The sequence below is a fragment of the Abramis brama genome (genome assembly GCF_963993115.1).
Source record: "Abramis brama genome assembly, chromosome: 23".
In the NCBI taxonomy this organism is placed as follows: domain Eukaryota; kingdom Metazoa; phylum Chordata; class Actinopteri; order Cypriniformes; family Leuciscidae; genus Abramis; species Abramis brama.
In genome coordinates, this window is record NC_139985.1 from 22,333,733 (window position 1) to 22,355,790 (window position 22,058).

The following is a 22,058-nucleotide window of genomic DNA, read 5'->3' on the forward strand; positions in this document are numbered from 1 at the left end:
GTGTTTGGAGCTTCATCAAGCCCATTCTTACTCGCAACCACCATTAGGAAGCATTTAAGACAGTATGAGCTAGAACACCCACAAGTGGTAGAAGTCCTCCGCTCCTCACTCTATGTCGATGATTTTATTTCAAGTGCAAGTGAGGTGACAGAGGCACATACAGTGACAACAACAGCCAGGAACATTATGTCTGCTGCAGGCATGGAGCTATGTAAATGGATGACAAACTCTCCTGAGCTCAAAGAAAAATGGCAGAAGAGCTTGATGGATTGTGCTGTGCAACCAGAACCACACGGGTCTGTGCTGAAGGTGCTGGGTATGGTGTGGAGACCGGCCACTGATGATTTTGTGTTCAACCTCAGGGGGCTGCTTGATATTCTGAAAGAAAGAGAAAACACAAAACGAAGTGTTCTGCAGTCTTCTGCTCGCATTTTTTGACCTTCTAGGATTCCTGACTCCCTTCACCATCAGGATTAAGTGCTTGTTCCAAGAGATGTGGGAGAGAGGGCTCAAGTGGGACGAGGAACTGCCACCTGATCTGACGAAGAAATGGCAACAGTGGTGTTCAGAGCTCCCTCAACTGCATCAGGTCTCAATCCCACGATGGTACCAAACACACATGCCACAGCAGGATGGTCAAGAGTTAAAGCTACATGTGTTCTGTGACTCGAGTGAAAGGGCTTACAGTGCAGTTGCTTATCTTAGGAAGGAGAAGTGACCATAAGCCTGGTTGCATCCAAGTCCAGAGTGGCTCCACTCAAAAGGATGACACTGCCACGCCTGGAGCTAATGGGTGCTGTAATAGCAGCCAGGCTGGGGAACACCCTCATGAAAGCACTGCAGCCAGACAAGACACAACTCAGACTATGGACAGACTCAATGATAGTGCTGCATTGGATTTGTGGTTCTGCTCATAAGTGGAAACAGTTTGTAGCAAATAGAGTCACAGAAATCCAGTCTCTAACTGACCCACAGTCATGGTCTCACTGCAAAGGGAAAATGAATCCAGCTGACCTCCCCACCAGAGGCCTAACTGTGCAGGACCTGAAGCAGAGCACATTGTGGTGGAATGGTCCTTGTGTTCTGATGTCACCTGATCAGTCAGAGAGCACTCAGGAAGATGTTCAGGAAGATGAGGTAAAGTCTGAACTCAGATCCAAATACCAGATTGCTGTACAGTTTGTTAAGCAAGACCAAGACTTCTTAAGCCCTGTTTTATGTCTGGAGAAGTACAGCAAACTAAAAACAGTGCTCCAGGTGACAGCCTGGATAAAGAGGTTTATCACCAACACCCGCTCAAGCGCAAAAATCAGTGGTGAACTGACGGCAGAAGAGCTGAATGAAGCAGGAAAACACTGAATAAAGGTGATTCAGAACCAGAGTTTCAGCTCTGAAATTGATCTGCTGAAAGCAGGGAAATGTCCCAACACTGACTCCAGAATCCGAGAGCTAAAACCATTTCTGGATGAAGATGAGCTGCTCAGTGTGGGAGGAAGGCTCCAGCATTCTGATCTCTCTTACAGAGAAAAGCACCCATGGATTTTGCCCAACAACCACCGATACACAGAAATGTTGGTGCAGTATGAACATGAGAAGATAATGCATGCAGGTGTACGAGACACTTTAGTGCAGACAAGAGAGAAATATTGGATTTTGAGGGCACGACAGGTAGTGAAGAAGGTTGTGTCCAGATGTGTACTCTGCAAGAAATTCAATGCAAAGGCTGGACAGCAGACTACCGCGCCACTGCCAAGAGACAGAATAACAGAGTCACCGCCATTTGAGACCACTGGTGTGGACTTCGCAGGGCCACTCTATGTGAAGACACAGAACGTTATGACAAAAGCGTATATAGCACTGTTCACTTGTGCTGTAACCAGAGCAGTGCACTGGTCTCAGATATGTCTACAGAGAACTTCCTGCTAGCGTTGAAAAGATTCATCTCAAGAAGAGGATTATGCAAGGTGATCTATTCAGATAACAAGACGTTCAAGAGAGCTGATCAAGATTTGAAGGAGCTCTGGAAAGGCATTAAAGATCCACAGCTACGGGAGTTCTTCTCAGAGAAGGGCATCACCTGGCGGTTCATCGCTGAAAGAGCAGCCTGGTGGGGCGGATTCTGGGAGCGGCTGATAAGGTCAGTCAAAATTATTCTCAGAAAAGTGCTTGGCAGAGCTAAACTCAACTTTGAAGAAACATGCACCATTCTGACTGAAGCTGAAGCCATAATAAACTCGAGGCCGCTCACTTATGTGCACAATGATGTGGATGAGCCAGAGCCACTAACACCTGCTCACTTCTTGGTGGGTCAGAGACTGACCTGCTTGCCTCCTAAGCCATGTCCAGCTGAGACTAACCATCCAACAGCGAACAAGGAGGAGATGAACAGGAGGTGGCGCTATAGACAAAGACTTATGACCAACATCTGTAACCGATGGCGGAGAGAATATTTGCTGGATTTGAAGTCGGCTCATCGCTACGACACCCCACAGCCTTCTCTGCTGAAGGTCGGAGATGTTGCACTTATCGGAGAAGATAACATCCCAAGACAGAGCTGGAGACTAGGAAGAATTGAGGAATTGTTTCCAGGTCGCGATGGCCTTGTGAGGTCATGTGCAGTTCGCACGAGTTCAGGGACTGTTCTGCGGAGACCCATCCAGCTTTTGTATCCTTTGGAAATTATATAAACTGTAGTTTATGGGGGGGAGGATGTTGAGAATTTATTTGTTAGAAGACTATTTAAAAGAATAGTTACAAAAGTTAAGATTAATAAGTTAAAATGAATAAGTTAACATTAATACCGACAGTTAATACACAACACTAAGATTAACAGTTCATGTGTCAGATACATATGTGGTTAAAAACAAACTATGTGTCATTATGATTTGTGAATTGACTTCATTACCCAAGATGCATTGAGCAATGGTGAAAGTCATGTGATTCACGTGAAGGTTTGTTTATGTTCGGGGGATTTGGCAACATTGTATTGTTTTTGTATAAAAAGCAAGGTCCATAGACCTTGCAGAGGAAGAAGGCTAAGCAGCCATTGGATATCTGAAAGGCTTCGTCACCACGTCCCTCTCTGGCGAGTGTCTCAACTAGGTTGGATTGAAAAATTGTGCAGTGCATCTGCTCGAACAAATAACTACAGCTGTAGCTATCTGCCCTGTTTGGAGGTTTATGAATTTGGTTCTACCCGCAAAGATTTATGCTGGACGCTGTGAATATAGGGCTATCGTAAGAACTGGTTAAATGTAGCTTGTTGCTTATTATTCCACGCTCTGCATTTCATTAGTCCAGCCTTGCTTGACTGTGTGTAGTAGGGTGGTGTTCAAGACGTCGTCTTGGCCCTCTACCAGCTAGATGACTGGTGTTTCAACTAGGTCCGGTACCCAGCCGAAGTGAGGCGGACGCTACAGGCCCTTCATATGAACAAACTGTGTGTAACACGGGTATCTCCCCTCTACATGGGTGGAGCGCTCGTGCTGAATGAAACTGGATGATCGACTGATCATGGTCCATTCAGAGAGTGTATTATACCATCTCATCTTCTGCTTCTCATCCTAAAAAACAAGAAAAACAGAGAGTAGAACTGGGCCTTGTGATGCAAGCTCGCATTTCACAGGGGCGCTCACAGTTTGTAACTTATACTTCCATTCATTTCTAGCCGAGAAGTTTCTGCCTTAAGAGTTCTCAGGAAGTACTCAGGCTGATGGCTGCTTTCAGCCATCAGCCTGAGTACTTCCTGAGAACTCTTAAGGCGAGACACGGCAGGCAAAAACATGGTTTTTTTTTTACTGGTCAATTTTGAGCTTTTTGGATATTTGTCTTCAATAACATGTCTTCTTTCATACTGTGGTGAAAAAAAGTACGACATACACATTTAGGTCTTTATTTTATTACACTTTGTCTGTTTGCGTCTGTAGATTTCGCGTAAATTCAACAAAAGTTGTCGTTGTAAATCATCCCGCCGATCCGCGATCTCTGTCTGCTCTCTGTCATCACAGGCACGGCTGGAAAGCTCTCTCTTCACTGTACAATGCTGTCGGATCCAAATATGGTCATTTCCTTTTTATCAGCAACCAATCGCGAAAGTAAAAGGGCTGAATGCGCAATCTCATTGGCTGATGATAAATCTTTAAAGCCCGTTTTCTCAAAATGACCTTTCTGTCATACTCCAAGTACGAAATCTCCACTTCAGTAGCACCTATATACACCAAACTTTCCAGTCTTGTACCTAGTTATATTATGAAGACATTTACAGAGGGAATGGTAAATATATTATTCCTAGCCTGATTTATATAACATTTTATTACAAAAAACATGGTGAAAATCATTTTTTTAAGGCTATTGACAGTATATTCTGATTTATAGGATAACAAAAGTAGATATCCATAAATCCCTCTGTAATTTTTCCCCATCTAATATGTGAACACAATGAAAAAATAATTTTTAATCTGCCGTTTTTTTAAATATATACAAATTAGCGCACATTTAATTAGATATTGCCTAATTTGCATATTTAAACATTAAATTACAGAAAACTTGTAATACATTTTTTTCTCAACTTAATGTAGGTAATCAACTGGGAAAGTTTCATGGTGATATCTGCTAGTTAAAATTTGTACCCTATTCACCTGTAGTGTCTCGCCTTAAGGCAGAAACTTCTCGGCTCGAAATGAACGGAAGTATAAGTTACAAACTGTGAGCTCTCACTACATGATGACGATAGTGAGACTGTCAGCTCTCTTTTAACTGTTTTCACGTCCCCTGCACGTTGCAGGCATCTGGAACAGTAATGGCCTGTGTTCGTCCGGATCGTTCCGCTGTGCAGTGCATTAAGTCAAATGTCTACTAAAATGTGCATTCAAGTGAGCACATTGAGACAGACCCTCGCAGAGGTTTGGCCAGGGGACTGGATCAGTGGGCCTGAATTATATCTCTTTATAGTCAGATAGCCCCTGTCAGTGGCCTTGTCTTTAGCAAGAGTACTTGGATGGCGACTGTATGCCCTCCCTGTTTCAAGTATACACCTATAACGGCATGACGCCTTCATATTTATAGTCGTCAGAAAGAATGTACATATGTTACTGTTGTTGAATTTACATCTGCATTCAAACTTAAACTCAGTGTTTTACTGTGCAATTCAATGAGACAAAAATGCAGTATTATTTAGCAATTGCATTTTTTGTGAACTACAACAGTAATATTGCAATATTCTACAGATGTTGGCAACAGTACCCAAGGGTGCTGATGCCACCATTTGTAGAACTTGGTGGCACCAGTGCCACTGCTCTCATATTTTAGTCTGGAGCCCTGATAAAATTAGCAAACAGACAGGGTAGACTGCAAAGTCACTACACTTGATGCATCTACTATAATCTGTGTGTATTTACACATTCAAATACATCTACAATTATTACATTTAAAGAGATAAAAAAAACAAATAAAAAAAAAACTCCTAAGCCAACATGAAATCTAATTTAACTAATTTAAATCTAATCTAACTTTTGAAAATACATTAGTCTTCATCATAAGATGCCATTTCTCATATACTGCATTACTCACACATAAGCGCTGTGCCCCTCCAGAGTTCGATGGACAGGCATGACGTCAGCATAAGTCTCCTCTAATGATAACAACACATTGCTGGCCCTCTGGCCTCCGTGAGCAAGAGATAGTAACCGGGGCAGATCTCTGTACGAGTCTGGCCCTGCCAGAACATCCACCAACTTCTCCCGCTCAAGTAATTCAAACTTCAGTCTTTCCGCCATGCAACCTACAGCAGGACAGAAGATATATATATTAGGACTTGACAAGAAGAATGGCCAGTTGATGGAACTTGCCCAATCTGGGACAGTACTGCATTTCTGATGACAATTCAGTTTATGCAAATGTAGAGCTTCTGCGAAAACATAAGAAAAAGTGAAGGGGCGTACACACATAACATTGTCCCTGTTTAAAAAAACAGCTAGACATGATGGAATAGAATATAATAGAACACAGGGTCTTAAAACTGAAACTATATTTAATTTGACATTGGATAAAACTATATTTAAACTTGACCATGTTTTATCAGTACAGTAAAATAAAAGTGTTTGTATTTTCCCCACAATGCGGCCGGAGCATGAGTATTACCACCAACACATGAAAAATATGACTAACTAGGGCTGCATGATATATCGAAATATCGCAAATGTACAGTCAAAAGTCAAAGTGCGCACAAACAAGCCACCTCTCGGACAGCATGCAATCACAAATTCAGTTATTTTGTGGCTTCTTGCACTCAAACAGTCAAATAAACACATAGTTATGTCAAAATGTCTTGGCGAGTATTTATGAACAGTTGGTTATGTCTTAAGTGAACATGAACAGTTGGGAAAGAAATTGGATACGTCTCAGTAGGATCCGTGAATTAGATTTTAAAGTGAAAGCAGTCTAATACAGTATAGCTGCCTGCTGCTGTCTGTTAAACAAAAAAGAAAAAGAGAAAATTACTCACTGCTCTTAACTAGAAAACTTTAAAAAAAAAAAACAAAAAAAAAAACTTTGAATCAATGTATGATTATTCAGTTTCTGTATTATTTCTTACTTGAATGCTACTGTTATATAAATCTAACATAGGCCTACCTGAAAATCTTAAAAGCACTTGTTTATTTTATTTTTATCTTTGTTTTATTGTATTTGTCCTATTGTCTGTAATTTGCCTCTTTGTTCTTATTTTTAATAGCAATTATATATGAAAATAACTAAAATAACTAATTGTCCACCCCTAGTTTCAGGTGTTTTTGATGTTAAGTTTTCAGGTTAATTGTTACGAACTGCTCCGAGACTCGAAGGTAAAGATCCAAACGCAGCTTTATTTAGGGGTAATCCAAAGAACAAGCAATAGGTCATACACTGGAAGGCAGTCCAAACAAACAAACAAAACAAACAAACAAAACAGGCAGGGACCAGAGGCAAGAGAGTAATCCAGGGACCAGAGGCAAGAGAGTAATCCAGGGAACAGGGCAAGATATCCAAAAACCAAGAGACACAAAACCAGGGAAAAACGCTCAGAAGTGCAGTGCAACAACATACAAAACTTCGCAGTGAGTGATGGGGTGAACCAGGCTTATATGGGGTGAACTAAACAAGAAGATGAGATACAGGTGAATGTGATAATGAGTGCTGATGAGTCCAGGCAGAGAATGATGGGAGATGTAGTCTGTGAGTGAACATGAGAGTCAGGTGTGGAGTGCCCTCTGGTGGCTCTCAAGGGCACTCCAGCTGGTTATCGTTACATTGATATAACTATATATTACCAATTTGAGCAAAGAGTTTTTATTTTTAAAGTTGAGCAAAGAGTTTTTAAAAGAGAACTATTTAAATATATATATATATATATATACAGTGAGGAAAATAAGTATTTGAACACCCTGCTATTTTGCAAGTTCTCCCACCTGGAAATCATGGAGGGGTCTGAAATTGTCATCGTAGGTGCATGTCCACTGTGAGGGACATAATTTTAAAAAAAAAATCCAGAAATCACAATATATGATTTTTTAACTATTTATTTGTATGATACAGCTGCAAATAAGTATTTGAACACCTGTCTATCAGCTAGAATTCTGACCCTCAAAGACCTGTTAGTCTGCCTTTAAAATGTCCACCTCCACTCCATTTATTATCCTAAATTAGATGCACCTGTTTGAGGTCGTTAGCTGCATAAAGACACCTGTCCACCCCATACAATCAGTAAGAATCCAACTACTAACATGGCCAAGACCAAAGAGCTGTCCAAAGACACTAGAGACAAAATTGTACACCTCCACAAGGCTGGAAAGGGCTACGGGGAAATTGCCAAGCAGCTTGGTGAAAAAAGGTCCACTGTTGGAGCAATCATTAGAAAATGGAAGAAGCTAAACATGACTGTCAATCTCCCTCGGACTGGGGCTCCATGCAAGATCTCACCTCGTGGGGTCTCAATGATCCTAAGAAAGGTGAGAAATCAGCCCAGAACTACATGGGAGGAGCTGGTCAATGATCTGAAAAGAGCTGGGACCACCGTTTCCAAGGTTACTGTTGGTAATACACTAAGACGTCATGGTTTGAAATCATGCATGGCACGGAAGGTTCCCCTGCTTAAACCAGCACATGTCAAGGCCCGTCTTAAGTTTGCCAATGACCATTTGGATGATCCAGAGGAGTCATGGGAGAAAGTCATGTGGTCAGATGAGACCAAAATAGAACTTTTTGGTCATAATTCCACTAAACGTGTTTGGAGGAAGAAGAATGATGAGTACCATCCCAAGAACACCATCCCTACTGTGAAGCATGGGGGTAGTAGCATCATGCTTTGGGGGTGTTTTTCTGCACATGGGACAGGGCGACTGCACTGTATTAAGGAGAGGATGACATGTATTGCGAGATTTTGGGGAACAACCTCCTTCCCTCAGTTAGAGCATTGAAGATGAGTCGAGGCTAGGTCTTCCAACATGACAATGACCCGAAGCACACAGCCAGGATAACCAAGGAGTGGCTCTGTAAGAAGCATATCAAGGTTCTGGCGTGGCCTAGTCAGTCTCCAGACCTAAACCCAATAGAGAATCTTTGGAGGGAGCTCAAACTCCGTGTTTCTCAGCGACAGCCCAGAAACCTGACTGATCTAGAGAAGATCTGTGTGGAGGAGTGGGCCAAAATCCCTCCTGCAGTGTGTGCAAACCTGGTGAAAAACTACAGGAAACGTTTGACCTCTGTAATTGCAAACAAAGGCTACTGTACCAAATATTAACATTGATTTTCTCAGGTGTTCAAATACTTATTTGCAGCTGTATCATACAAATAAATAGTTAAATCATACATTGTGATTTCTGGATTTTTTTTTTAGATTATGTCTCTCACAGTGGACATGCACCAACGATGACAATTTCAGACCCCTCCATGATTTCTAAGTGGGAGAACTTGCAAAATAGCAGGGTGTTCAAATACTTATTTTCCTCACTGTATATATCTTTTTTTTTTACATTGGAGTTAAAATGACATGGTCAGATTTGTGACATTACTTTTTATGTAATGCTAAAACACTGCTGTTCACTTTCAGAAGTTGTAGTGATTCTTTCTTTTCCCAAAAAGAATGTGAAACATACAGTACATAGGCCTATTGGTTATATCATTTTCAGTTACTAATTACATTTAAATATACACTTAAACAGTAGCGGCTCCTGGCCATAAATTTAGGTAGGGCAGATAGTGGGTCTTCGTGCAAGTTTATGATACACATTTTGTAAGCTTTATATTCTAATCGCTGAGTACATCAGACACACTTTTGGCAGAATTCTGATGTCCTTGCATTATTCAGCCTGAGGGTGGCGCTCTAATGATGATTGGCAGACTTTCGTACACACGAAAAACGCATAGAATGCCATCTAGATTTGCCTTAATGTATTATTTATTGCATCCGAATGTTGTTTTAGAATGTTGTAAATTAAGAATTCCAGTGAAGAAAACAAAGTCATGTCTATTCTTAGAGCAAACATAAAACAAACACAACAGAACTACTGTACATAAAAGCTATTTACATGAGCACATTTAAACTAAATGGTTTATACTTTCATTAATTTGATATGCTACTCCACATAGGAAGAACAGAGTCAAGTCAAGTCACATTTATTTATATATCGCTTTCTCCAATACAGATTGTTTCAAAGCAGCTTTACAGTGATAACAGGAAAATAATGCAAAAAAAAGTTTGTTTCCAGAAGCAAATAGAGTCACAGTCCAGCTTAAGTAAATGTAGTGATGTTTCATTTTTGTTGTAAAAAAGTTATTAATTTAGTTCATTTATATATATATATACAGGTGCTGGTCATAAAATTAGAATATCATCAAAAAGTTGATTTATTTCAAGAATTCAACTTAACAGGTGAAACTAATATATTATATAGACTCATTACATGCAAAGTGAGATATTTCAAGCCTTTATTTGTTATAATTTTGATGATTATGGCTTATGAAACCCACGAAATCAAAATCCCAGAAAATTAGAATATTACATGAAATCACACAGTAATTACACAGTAATACCATGGTCATTGAACCAGGTTTTGGTTATTTTGGCAGTGTGGGCAAGTGCAAATCCTGCACATTTTTGCACCTGCCCACACTGCCAAAATAACCAAAACCTGGTTAAATGACCATGGTATTACTGTGTAATTACTGTGTGATTTCATGTAATATTCTAATTTTCTGGGATTTTGATTTCATGGGTTTCATAAGCTGTAAGCCATAATCATCAAAATTATAACAAATAAAGGCTTGAAATATCTCACTTTGCATGTAATATATATATACTATATAATATATTAGTTTCACCTGTTAAGTTGAATTCTTGAAATAAATAAACTTTTTGATGATATTCTAATTTTATGACCAGCACCTGTATATATATATATATATATATATATATATATACATACTCACCTAAAGGATTATTAGGAACACCATACTAATACTGTGTTTGACCCCCTTTCGCCTTCAGAACTGCCTTAATTCTACGTGGCATTGATTCAACAAGGTGCTGAAAGCATTCTTTAGAAATGTTGGCCCATATTGATAGGATAGCATTTTGCAGTTGATGGAGATTTGTGGGATGCACATCCAGGGCACGAAGCTCCCGTTCCACCACATCCCAAAGATGCTCTATTGGGTTGAGATCTGGTGACTGTGGGGGCCATTTTAGTACAGTGAACTCATTGTCATGTTCAAGAAACCAATTTGAAATGATTTGAGCTTTGTGACATGGTGCATTATCCTGCTGGAAGTAGCCATCAGAGGATGGGTACATGGTGGTCATAAAGGGATGGACATGGTCAGAAACAATGCTCAGGTAGGCCGTGGCATTTAAACGATGCCGAATTGGCACTAAGGGGCCTAAAGTGTGCCAAGAAAACATCCCCCACACCATTACACCACCACCACCAGCCTGCACAGTGGTAACAAGGCATGATGGATCCATGTTCTCATTCTGTTTACGCCAAATTCTGACTCTACCATCTGAATGTCTCAACAGAAATCGAGACTCATCAGACCAGGCAACATTTTTCCAGTTTTCAACTGTCCAATTTTGGTGAGCTCGTGCAAATTGTAGCCTCTTTTTCCTATTTGTAGTGGAGATGAGTGGTACCCGGTGGGGTCTTCTGCTGTTGTAGCCCATCCGCCTCAAGGTTGTGTGTGTTGTGGCTTCACAAATGCTTTGCTGCATACCTCGGTTGTAACGAGTGGTTATTTCAGTCAAAGTTGCTCTTCTATCAGCTTGAATCAGTCGGCCCATTCTCCTCTGACCTCTAGCATCAACAAGGCATTTTCGCCCACAGGACTGCCGCATACTGGATGTTTTTCCCTTTTCACACCATTCTTTGTAAACCCTAGAAATGGTTGTGTGTGAAAATCCCAGTAACTGAGCAGATTGTGAAATACTCAGACCGGCCCATCTGGCACCAACAACCATGCCACGCTCAAAATTGCTTAAATCACCTTTCTTTCCCATTCTGACATTCAGTTTGGAGTTCAGGAGATTGTCTTGACCAGGACCACACCCCTAAATGCATTGAAGCAACTGCCATGTGATTGGTTGATTAGATAATTGCATTAATGAGAAACTGAACAGGTGTTCCTAATAATCCTTTAGGTGAATGTGTATATATGTGTATATATATATATATATATATATATATATATATATATATAAATATTTATATTTATATTTATATATATATACAGTGAGGAAAATAAGTATTTGAACACCCTGCTATTTTGCAAGTTCTCCCACTTAGAAATCATGGAGGGGTCTGAAATTGTCATCGTAGGTGCATGTCCACTGTGAGAGACATAATCTAAAAAAAAAAAATCCAGAAATCACAATGTATGATTTTTTAACTATTTATTTGTATGATACAGCTGCAAATAAGTATTTGAACACCTGAGAAAATCAATGTTAATATTTGGTACAGTAGCCTTTGTTTGCAATTACAGAGGTCAAACGTTTCCTGTAGTTTTTCACCAGGTTTGCACACACTGCAGGAGGGATTTTGGCCCACTCCTCCACACAGATCTTCTCTAGATCAGTCAGGTTTCTGGGCTGTCGCTGAGAAACACAGAGTTTGAGCTCCCTCCATAGATTCTCTATTGGGTTTAGGTCTGGAGACTGGCTAGGCCACGCCAGAACCTTGATATGCTTCTTACGCCAGAACCTTGATATGCTTCTTTCTAGCCACTCCTTGGTTATCCTGGCTGTGTGCTTCGGGTCATTGTCATGTTGGAAGACCCAGCCTCGACCCATCTTCAATGCTCTAACTGAGGGAAGGAGGTTGTTCCCCAAAATCTCGCAATACATGGCCCCGGTCATCCTCTCCTTAATACAGTGCAGTCACCCTGTCCCATGTGCAGAAAAACACCCGCAAAGCATGATGCTACCACCCCCATGCTTCACAGTAGGGATGGTGTTTTTGGGATGGTACTCATCATTCTTCTTCCTCCAAACACGTTTAGTGGAATTATGACCAAAAAGTTCTATTTTGGTCTCATCTGACCACATGACTTTCTCCCATGACTCCTCTGGATCATCCAAATGGTCATTGGCAAACTTAAGACGGGCCTTGACATGTGCTGGTTTAAGCAGGGGAACCTTCCGTGCCATGCATGATTTCAAACCATGACGTCTTAGTGTATTACCAACAGTAACCTTGGAAACGGTGGTCCCAGCTCTTTTCAGGTCATTGACCAGCTCCTCCCGTGTAGATCTGGGCTGATTTCTCACCTTTCTTAGGATCATTGAGACCCCACGAGGTGAGATCTTGCATGGAGCCCCAGTCCGAGGGAGATTGACAGTCATGTTTAGCCCTCTGAGGTCGACAAACGCGCCGACGCGTTTTGCCGGATTTTCTCCACATTGTAGCACTATAAACTTAAATTACTCCATCATTTATGGTCATACAGAAAAAAGAAATATAAAAAAAGAATCTGTGATATTTCTCCTTTTGTATGTGTCCACTTACAATCAAATCAAAACATTGTGCTTTTGTAAAATAAAGAAAATAAACAGGGTGTGCTTTCTGCCTCTCCGTCGCGGTGAACTTTTTTTTCTTGAGCACGTCTATAAACTGAAACAAAACTCAGCGAATACTTGTCACACATTTATGAGCCATATACCTTTATAAACATTTAAGTGTGTACTTTTAAATGATCGGATTCAAAACGAAAACAAATATTCTCTGTTTAAGTAATTTGTATAAAACCAACAAGATGTCCAGCTTCTCAAACGCTTGCTCATTACAGTTAATTTGGCCACGCCTACTCGCGCAAAAGATATTCACATGCAAATCTCCACATGGAACGCGAACGCGCTCGTTACCTCAACAACAAAACACTTCACTTCACTTTTCGTCGAGTTTGAAAGACGTGCCTGAGCTTACATTGGATTTAGGCTACCTCAGAAGAAGAAGAACGCGATTTGAAGACAAGAAAGATAAGGTAAGAAATTCTTACATAGCCTAGTTTGTTATTGTTGCATAAATGTCACGTTGCAGCTGAACTGTTGCTAGATATATGGGGAATATTATAATATTTAGACCCGTGTTTACTGTGTTTGTGGATATCTGCTCAAACATAGATATGTTTATGGTAACCATAATGTTTTATATTTGAGAGTGATCGCGTTTGAATGTATCATATTTTGCAAGCGATCGCGTTTGAATGTATCATATTTTGCAAGCGATCGCGTTTGAATGTATCATATTTTGGATGAAAGCAAAACGCACCAAACAGCTTCATGTTTTTATTATTATCTCATTTCATATCATCATAACGGATGGAAACATTTGAAGTAACATGATAATCAATATATTTTTCTCTAGCTTAGTTGTTACTGAAATCTTTTGGAAGATTTATAGGCTGCTATAGGTTATTTATTGTTATTATTATTTTATCTGCACTGTGCATATACCTTATGCCTACAAGGCACAACAAACCTGGTGTTCATTATATTATATATCCTTGGAAACGTGTGTGTGTATTCTGTGAATTTTAAAAAGGAATTTTAAAAAGCAATTTTAACCAGAAAAATCTAATATTTATTTCCAAAATCGTGCAGGCCTTTCTCTTGATATCAGTATGTTCACTTTTTTTTTTTTCAGGTCCCAGATGCCACTGAGGACTTCAACATTCACATGAGTCTCAGTACGTGAACATGGTAAAGTGAAAATCTTGGAAATGAAAGGTATGTACAATGTTTTTAGGAATGGCACAAAGGTCTCTGTCTTTGAAGTGCTTTTTTGGCATTTGTTGTGTATCTTTGGATTATGTTGTGTTGTAAATAAATCCAAACAATTTAAAAGCCATTCTTTTTTAAATCTCCTCATTTACAGTATTGTGCAAGGTTGCTCAGAATGATAGGGGCCTGATAGCTCCTAATAGGGCCGTTAGGGGAGGTTCTTTGTCTTTCTCAGGTGAGAAAAGCTTACATATTAATGAGCTCTCGCATAAGGCTTTTTCACACAAAACACGTCGTAAAATTTTTAAATCAATATATTGTCTTATCTGAATGAGCAGTCAGGGTGATTTTCACACAGTTTTGCAGCAAATATTCTAGGCTACGTCATACAATTTTCAAAAGTCTTGTGAAGAAATAATCAGTATGGGTTTCATGGCCTTATTTCAGTGAGAATTTTTTTTTGTATTTTCAAAAACCACGCATAAATGTCATTATCTCAAAACTACAAACTTTTACATACATGCTGCTGATATATTATTGTAGCAGAGTTTGTGCTGAATACAGTGTAATTAGACTTTAGCCATGAAAATGTCACAAGTAACAGAAATAACCAGAAATGTCAGAGCATGTCAGAACACCTCCAGGGCCCAGAAAACAGCTCAGACCTCAGAGGGTTAGCTTCTTCCATTTTCTAATGATTGCTCCAACAGTGGACCTTTTTTCACCAAGCTGCTTGGCAATTTCCCCGTAGCCCTTTCCAGCCTTGTGGAGGTGTACAATTTTGTCTCTAGTGTCTTTGGACAGCTCTTTGGTCTTGGCCATGTTAGTAGTTGGATTCTTACTGATTGTATGGGGTGGACAGGTGTCTTTATGCAGCTAACGACCTCAAACAGGTGCATCTAATTTAGGATAATAAATGGAGTGGAGGTGGACATTTTAAAGGCAGACTAACAGGTCTTTGAGGGTCAGAATTCTAGCTGATAGACAGGTGTTCAAATACTTATTTGCAGCTGTATCGTACAAATAAATAGTTAAAAAATCATATATTGTGATTTCTGGATTTTTTTTTTTTACATTATGTCTCTCACAGTGGACATGCACCTACGATGACAATTTCAGACCCCTCCATGATTTCCAAGTGGGAGAACTTGCAAAATAGCAGGGTGTTCAAATACTTATTTTCCTCACTGTATATATATATATATATATATATATAGCCACTCTGGAGAAAACCGTGATGTCATCGTCCAGCTCAGTTCAGTTCTCATATAATGGTGTCATGCAGGCAGATCAATAATATTGTTGAATATTAAATGTTAAATTTAATGTCCCCAACTAAGCAAGCCAAAAGCAATGGCAACAAAGGTGAAAAAAGGTGACAGTGGCAAGGAACCAAAACTCCATCGGGTGACAGAATGGAGAAAAAAACCTTGGGAGAAAACAGGCTCAGTTGAGGGGCCAGTTCTCCTCTGGCCAACGAACGAACAGTGTATGATTATGATTCATGCAGCATTACAGGTCAGAAGTCAAATTGGATAGGAAAAATCAGAATATTATCCAGTTCCATGCATCTGGTTGAAGATCGGAGTCATCACGCCGGAATGAAGACGGGTTTGTTGAGGATCAGTGCCGATGGCAGTCGTGTCGATGAGGCCTTCACAGGGGAGAGTCTAGTTGACACAATATCTGCTGACACATCAGGGATGCGTTGTGGTCGTGTCTAGACGCAGGTCCTCCATCTGATCTGGATACGGCCCGGATCCGGCTGACTACATCATGCGTTGTGGTCATGTCTAGGCGTAGGTGCACCATCTGATCTGGATACGGCCTGGATCCGGCTGACTACGTCATGCGTTGTGGTCGTGTCTAGGCGCAGGTCCCCCATCTGATCTGGATAAGGGCCCGAATCCGGCTGATTACAGTAAACCTCAGAATAAGCATAAAGACTAACATTGGCGTAGATGCCATTCTTCTTTTGATGTAACGAGTACATCGGGTGTTATAAGAAGTGTTCCCGGTTCCGGCTTACCTAATTTATGTAGCCTAATAATCATTTAACTGATTTGAATAATAGGAATGTATAATTTTCTATGTGTATGCCAGGTTAAAGAGATGTGTTTTTAGTCTAGATTTAAACTGACAGAGTGTGTCTGCTTCCCGGACAATGTTAGGAAGACAGTTCCAGAGTTTAGGTGCTAAATAGGAAAAGGAAAAGGATGAAACCAGCAGCAAGGCAAACAGGAGCAATCGATCGCATTACAGACATGCCAACTAGTTACTGACCTGATGCAGACACATAGCAGAAGTGGACTGATAGTGTCTTGTTCTGGAGCAAGGTTTACGTAAGGTCACATGAAAATAAGCAGGGCAGCCAGAAATCTGCCCCAATGGCTCTCTATGAAAGCATGCTGCAGTTCCACTTTTCACCACAGATTTCCATTGAAAATGTGTGGGTCGCTGTAGAGCTAGGGAGAGCTCTGAGACTGGCTGCTCCGCTTAGTATCATAAATACATGCCTGCCGAATCCATGCGCTTCATTTTAATATATCCTGCTCACTTTAAGACTTAAAATAGTTTAGAAAAAATTAAAAATATTTGTTGCAGAATGCTGAACACATTTATTATTTAGTATTAACTCTTTGCATATAGAGGTCTATGTTTGGATGAATATTTTGGTGGGGCTCTGCCCCATCTCCCCAACAGACGAGCCGCGGCTGCATTTAAAGCATTATCGTATCGCATATTGAATATCACATTATTTGACAAGTTATCGCACAAAGCATGTAACGATACTGTAACTGTAACAATACTTAATATGTAACAACACATGCAGAGCTTGCATGAAAGAGTGATTTATGTGCGGAACTCCGCAATGAGTTTAACACTCACAACATGGAACACACTTCATATCAGATCAGATGGTGGACCTGCACCTAGACAAGACCACAACGCATCCCTGAAGGCTCCCTAGACTCTCCCCTGTGAAGGCCTCATTGACACGACAGCCATCGGCACTGATCCTCAACAAACTCGTCTCCATACCGGCATGATGAATCCGATCTTCAACCAGATGGAACTGGATAAATATTCTTAATGTTCTGATCCAATCTGACTTGTAACCTGTAATGCTGGCTGAATCATAATCATACACTGTTTGTTCGTTGGCCAGAGGAGAACTGGCCCCCCGACTGAACCTGTTTCTCCCAAGGTTTTTTTCTCCATTCTGTCACCTGATGGAGTTTTGGTTCCTTGTCACTGTTGCCTTGGCTTTTGGTCAGCTTAGTTGGGGACATTTAATATTCAATAACATTACTGATCTGCCTGCATTGACACCATTATATGAGAACTGAACTGAGTTGGACGATGACATCACAGTTTTCTCAAGAGCGGCTATATACTGTATATAAATTAACTAAATTAATAACTTTTTTACAACAAAAATTAACCATCACTGAACTGACTTAAGTTGGACTATGATGCTATTTTCTTCTAGAAATAAACTTTGTTGCATTATTTTCCTGTTATCACTGTAAAGCTGCTTTGAAACAATCTGCATTAAAAAGCTGCATTAAAAAGCTACTGTAAAAAGCACTATATAAATAAAGGTGACTTGACTTGACTCATGCAGGCCGTCACAAATAAAATGTACATAACTGATGTGGTTTAAAGACAGGCTACAGGTCATATAGATTCACATTGGGTACATTTCTGTTGCTGCTACAGGGCGGCACATAATAATGCTTACCATTACACTCAACCTATCATAAGTTTCTTGCATTCTGTGACCTACTGGAGACCCATAAGATGTACTGTACCGCTAAAAGGAGAAAAACAAACCACTGGAATTATTTTTGTATTAAATATTAGTTTAAAAATTAGTTAGTTGTCTTAATTTGTTGTCTTGTCAATCAGTTGTTGTAACCTTCAGTTGGACCTTTGTCAACTATAATATATATATATATATATATATATATATATATATATATATATATATATATATATATATATATATATATATATATATATATATATACACACATACACATACATACAGGGTGGGCCATTTATATGGATACACCGTAATAACATGGGAATGGTTGGTGATATTAAAGTCCTGTTTGTGGCACATTAGTATATGTGAGGGGGCAAACTCCTCAAGATGGGTGGTGTGTACTAATATATACTAATGTGCCACAAACAGGACTTTAATATCACCAACCATTCCCATGTTATTACGGTGTATCCATATAAATGGCCCACCCTGTATATATACACACACACACACGCATACATATACAGGTGCTGGTCATAAAATTAGAATATCATCAAAAAGTTGATTTATTTCAAGAATTAAACTTAACAGGTGAAACTAATATATTATATAGACTCATTACATGCAAAGTGAGATATTTCAAGCCTTTATTTGTTATAATTTTGATGATTATGGCTTACAGCTTATGAAACCCACAAAATCAAAATCCCAGAAAATTAGAATATTACATGAAATCACACAGTAATTACACAGTAATACCATGGTCATTGAACCAGGTTTTGGTTCTTTTGGCAGTGTGGGCAGGTGCAAATCCTGCTGGAAAATGAAGTCAGCATCTCCATAAAGCTTGTCTGCTGAAGGAAGCATGAAGTGCTCTGAAAATGTCCTGGTAGACGGCTGCGTTGAGTGGACAGCACAGTGGACCAACACCAGCCGATGACATGGCTCCCCAAACCAACACAGACTGTGGAAACTTCACACTGGACTTCAAGCATCTTGGATTGTGTGCCTCTCCATTCTTCCTCCAGACTCTGGGACCTTGGTTTCCAAATGAGATGCAAAATTTGCTCTCATCAGAAAAGAGGACTTTGGTCCACTGTGCTTTATTAAATCCAGAGTCAACGCAGCCGTCTACTAGGACATTTTCAGAGCACTTCATGCTTCCTTCATTTTCCAGCAGGATTTGCACCTGCCCACACTGCCAAAAGAACCAAAACCTGGTTCAATGACCATGGTATTACTGTGTAATTACTGTGTGATTTCATGTAATATTCTAATTTTCTGGGATTTTGATTTTGTGGGTTTCATAAGCTGTAAGCCATAATCATCAAAATTATAACAAATAAAGGCTTGAAATATCTCACTTTGCATGTCTATATAATATATTAGTTTCACCTGTTAAGTTGAATTCTTGAAATAAATCAACTTTTTGATGATATTCTAATTTTATGACCAGCACCTGTATATATGTATATATGTATATATGTATATGTATATATATGCATACAGTATCTCACAAAAGTGAGTACACCCCTCATATTTCAGCAAACATTTTAGTATATCTTCTCAAGGGACAATACTATAGAAATGAAACTTGGATAGATTTTAGAGTAGTCAATGTGCTGCTTGTATAGCCATATATATTTACTGTCCTCTGAAAATAACTGAACATGCAGCCATTATTGTCAAAATAGCTGGCAACAAAAGTGAGTACACCCTAAGTGAAAATATCTGTACGTCGTTTAACCATGCAAAGCCACATGTCCTATTCATCATTTTCATGTTTTTGTCTGCTTGACAGGACCATACAAATGTGTGTATCTTGTATTAGAGCAGTTAAAATTTGTGCTGTTAACTGTTGAGCAGTTAAAATGAGTACAATTCTCTCATACTGACCACTGGATGTTCAACATGGCACCTCATGGCAAAGAACTCTCTAAGGATTTGAGAATTAGAATTGTTGCTCTCCACAAAGATGGCCAAGGCTATAAGAAGATTGGTAACACCCTGAAACTGAGTTACAGTACAGGCCAGGGTCATATAGAGGTTTGTGCAACCACCTGTGCAGCTCTGGTGAATTCCATGGCCAGGAGGATTAAGGCAGTGTTAGATAACAATGGTGCTCACACAAAATATTGACACTTTGGACACAGTTTTGACATTTTCACTAGGGTGTACTCACTTTTGTTGCCAGCTATTTTGACAATAATGGCTGTATGTTGAGTTATTTTCAGAGGACAGTAAATATATACTGTTACACATTGACTACTCTAAAATCTATCCAAGTTTCATTTCTATAGTATTGTCCCTTGAGAAAATATACTAAAATGTTTGCTGAAATGTGAGGGGTGTACTCACTTTTGTCAGATACTGTGTATATATATATATATATATATATATATATATATATATATATATATATTAAACTTTTTTCCCATGATGCCACAATTGTTTGATTAACATTAATGAAACAGACAGCCTATATATTAAGACCTAACCTACTGTACTGCACGGATCTAATATAATGTTACACATCGGATGTTTTCCCCCAAACAGTTAACCAAACGTTCACTTAAGACATAACCGATAATGTTTGCGCAAATACATAAAAATAAAGACTAAAACTTACAAATAAAGATACTTTTAGATGTTTAATAGCTATCTGGAGCATGGGGATCACTAGATGAGGGCTTAATGAACACATTTTTGTGAAAACTTCAAATTCGACCAAAAATTATATTTATCACTTGTTTTGCCTGAAGCTCGTAATTAGCCTGTGCACATTCCGACTCCTTTTGCCAGCACGGGTCACTCTCACATATAGGCTATATATATATAAATAAATTGTGTACTGTGTGTGTGGATGACCGTGTTCTACAGCCACAACCAAAGACCATTTTTGAGCCAGGAAAAACTCTGCTGTTATTATGAGAAGTTTTAAAATATTTTCAGTTCATTATGAAACCGTGGCGGCACAGATTAGACTATGACGGGCCATCCCTGAATTGTAATCATATCGTGGCATGTTTTGAGGTATCTGCAAATATCATATTGCTGGCTAGGAGAATCGATGTTATATAGTATCGTGACAAAACATTTGATTTAGAACGCTAGTAAATACTGTATATCTTTGCTGAACATTTATTTGCATCTGATACAAAATACATTGCTAAAAAGTATAATTTTTATTTACATTTTAATTTCTAACATATTGCCATGGTAAAAATTCTGGACTGCTTCTTTCTGTTGAGCCCTGTGCATTAACATTCACACTTCACACAGCTTTTTTTCTCTATAGTAGAAGAAAATAAAGTGGAACCATTATAATAGTTACCTAGGACACCTATTTTTAGTGAAGTCTTGTGTTTCTGACACCTCTTCTTTAAAGCAGTGAGATGTTTTAGTCGATTCCAAATGGTTTGCTCTGCCTTTTCTCTGTCAAAAAAGAAACCCATTAAACCCTAAATCTGAAAGCAAATTGCACTTATTATACTCATTCTTTGCTTTAAAAAGCAGTCTTTCTTACCTTATGGAGCAAGTGACAAGTAGTACCACATCTGCCTGTACAAGAATATCAGATGAACAACATTAAAGCCTCGATGCAATTAATCATATTCTGCAATTCTGACTGTATCACACTCCTTACAAAAATTGACCATAGTAATCATAGTTTCAACAGATGTGTTTCCATAGTGAATTTTTATTAGGGAAAGTTTGCAGTACCTCTGAAAGCTCATGTGTCCGAGAATATCCTGCTTTCTGAAGAATGGACCAAGCAGTTTCAGTGTCGCTGACATTCATCTGACAGCCATATGTCTCAAAATACACTGTAAGGCATTTCACATGTGTAGCATAAATATTCTCTAAGAAAGAATTTAGACTTCTAAATTAGTGTAATGTGACAAAATTACACATAATAGCTACTGATTAATGAAACTGATATTTCTTCTGAATCTGTAATGGTCTTTAATAAAGTATTACAGTGATAAAGTACATCAAATTAAACTATTAGTTTCTCGATAATTAATAGTTAATATA

General features: G+C 39.2%; 1 protein-coding gene across 2 annotated transcripts in view; it reads right to left on the reverse strand.

Moving 5' to 3' along the window:
- cdk5rap1 (CDK5 regulatory subunit associated protein 1) overlaps window positions 1–22,058 on the reverse strand; it is a 74,953-nt gene that overhangs the window by 48,470 nt on the left and 4,425 nt on the right. For both annotated transcript variants that reach the window (XM_084100689.1, XM_084100690.1), the window contains exons 2-5: window positions 21,744–21,847; window positions 21,547–21,581; window positions 21,355–21,455; window positions 5,569–5,779 (exon numbers count right to left, since the gene is read on the reverse strand). In XM_084100689.1, coding sequence (XP_083956815.1) covers window positions 5,569–5,779; window positions 21,355–21,455; window positions 21,547–21,581; window positions 21,744–21,847 — 451 coding nt within the window. The remainder of the gene's footprint in view (window positions 1–5,568; window positions 5,780–21,354; window positions 21,456–21,546; window positions 21,582–21,743; window positions 21,848–22,058) is intronic.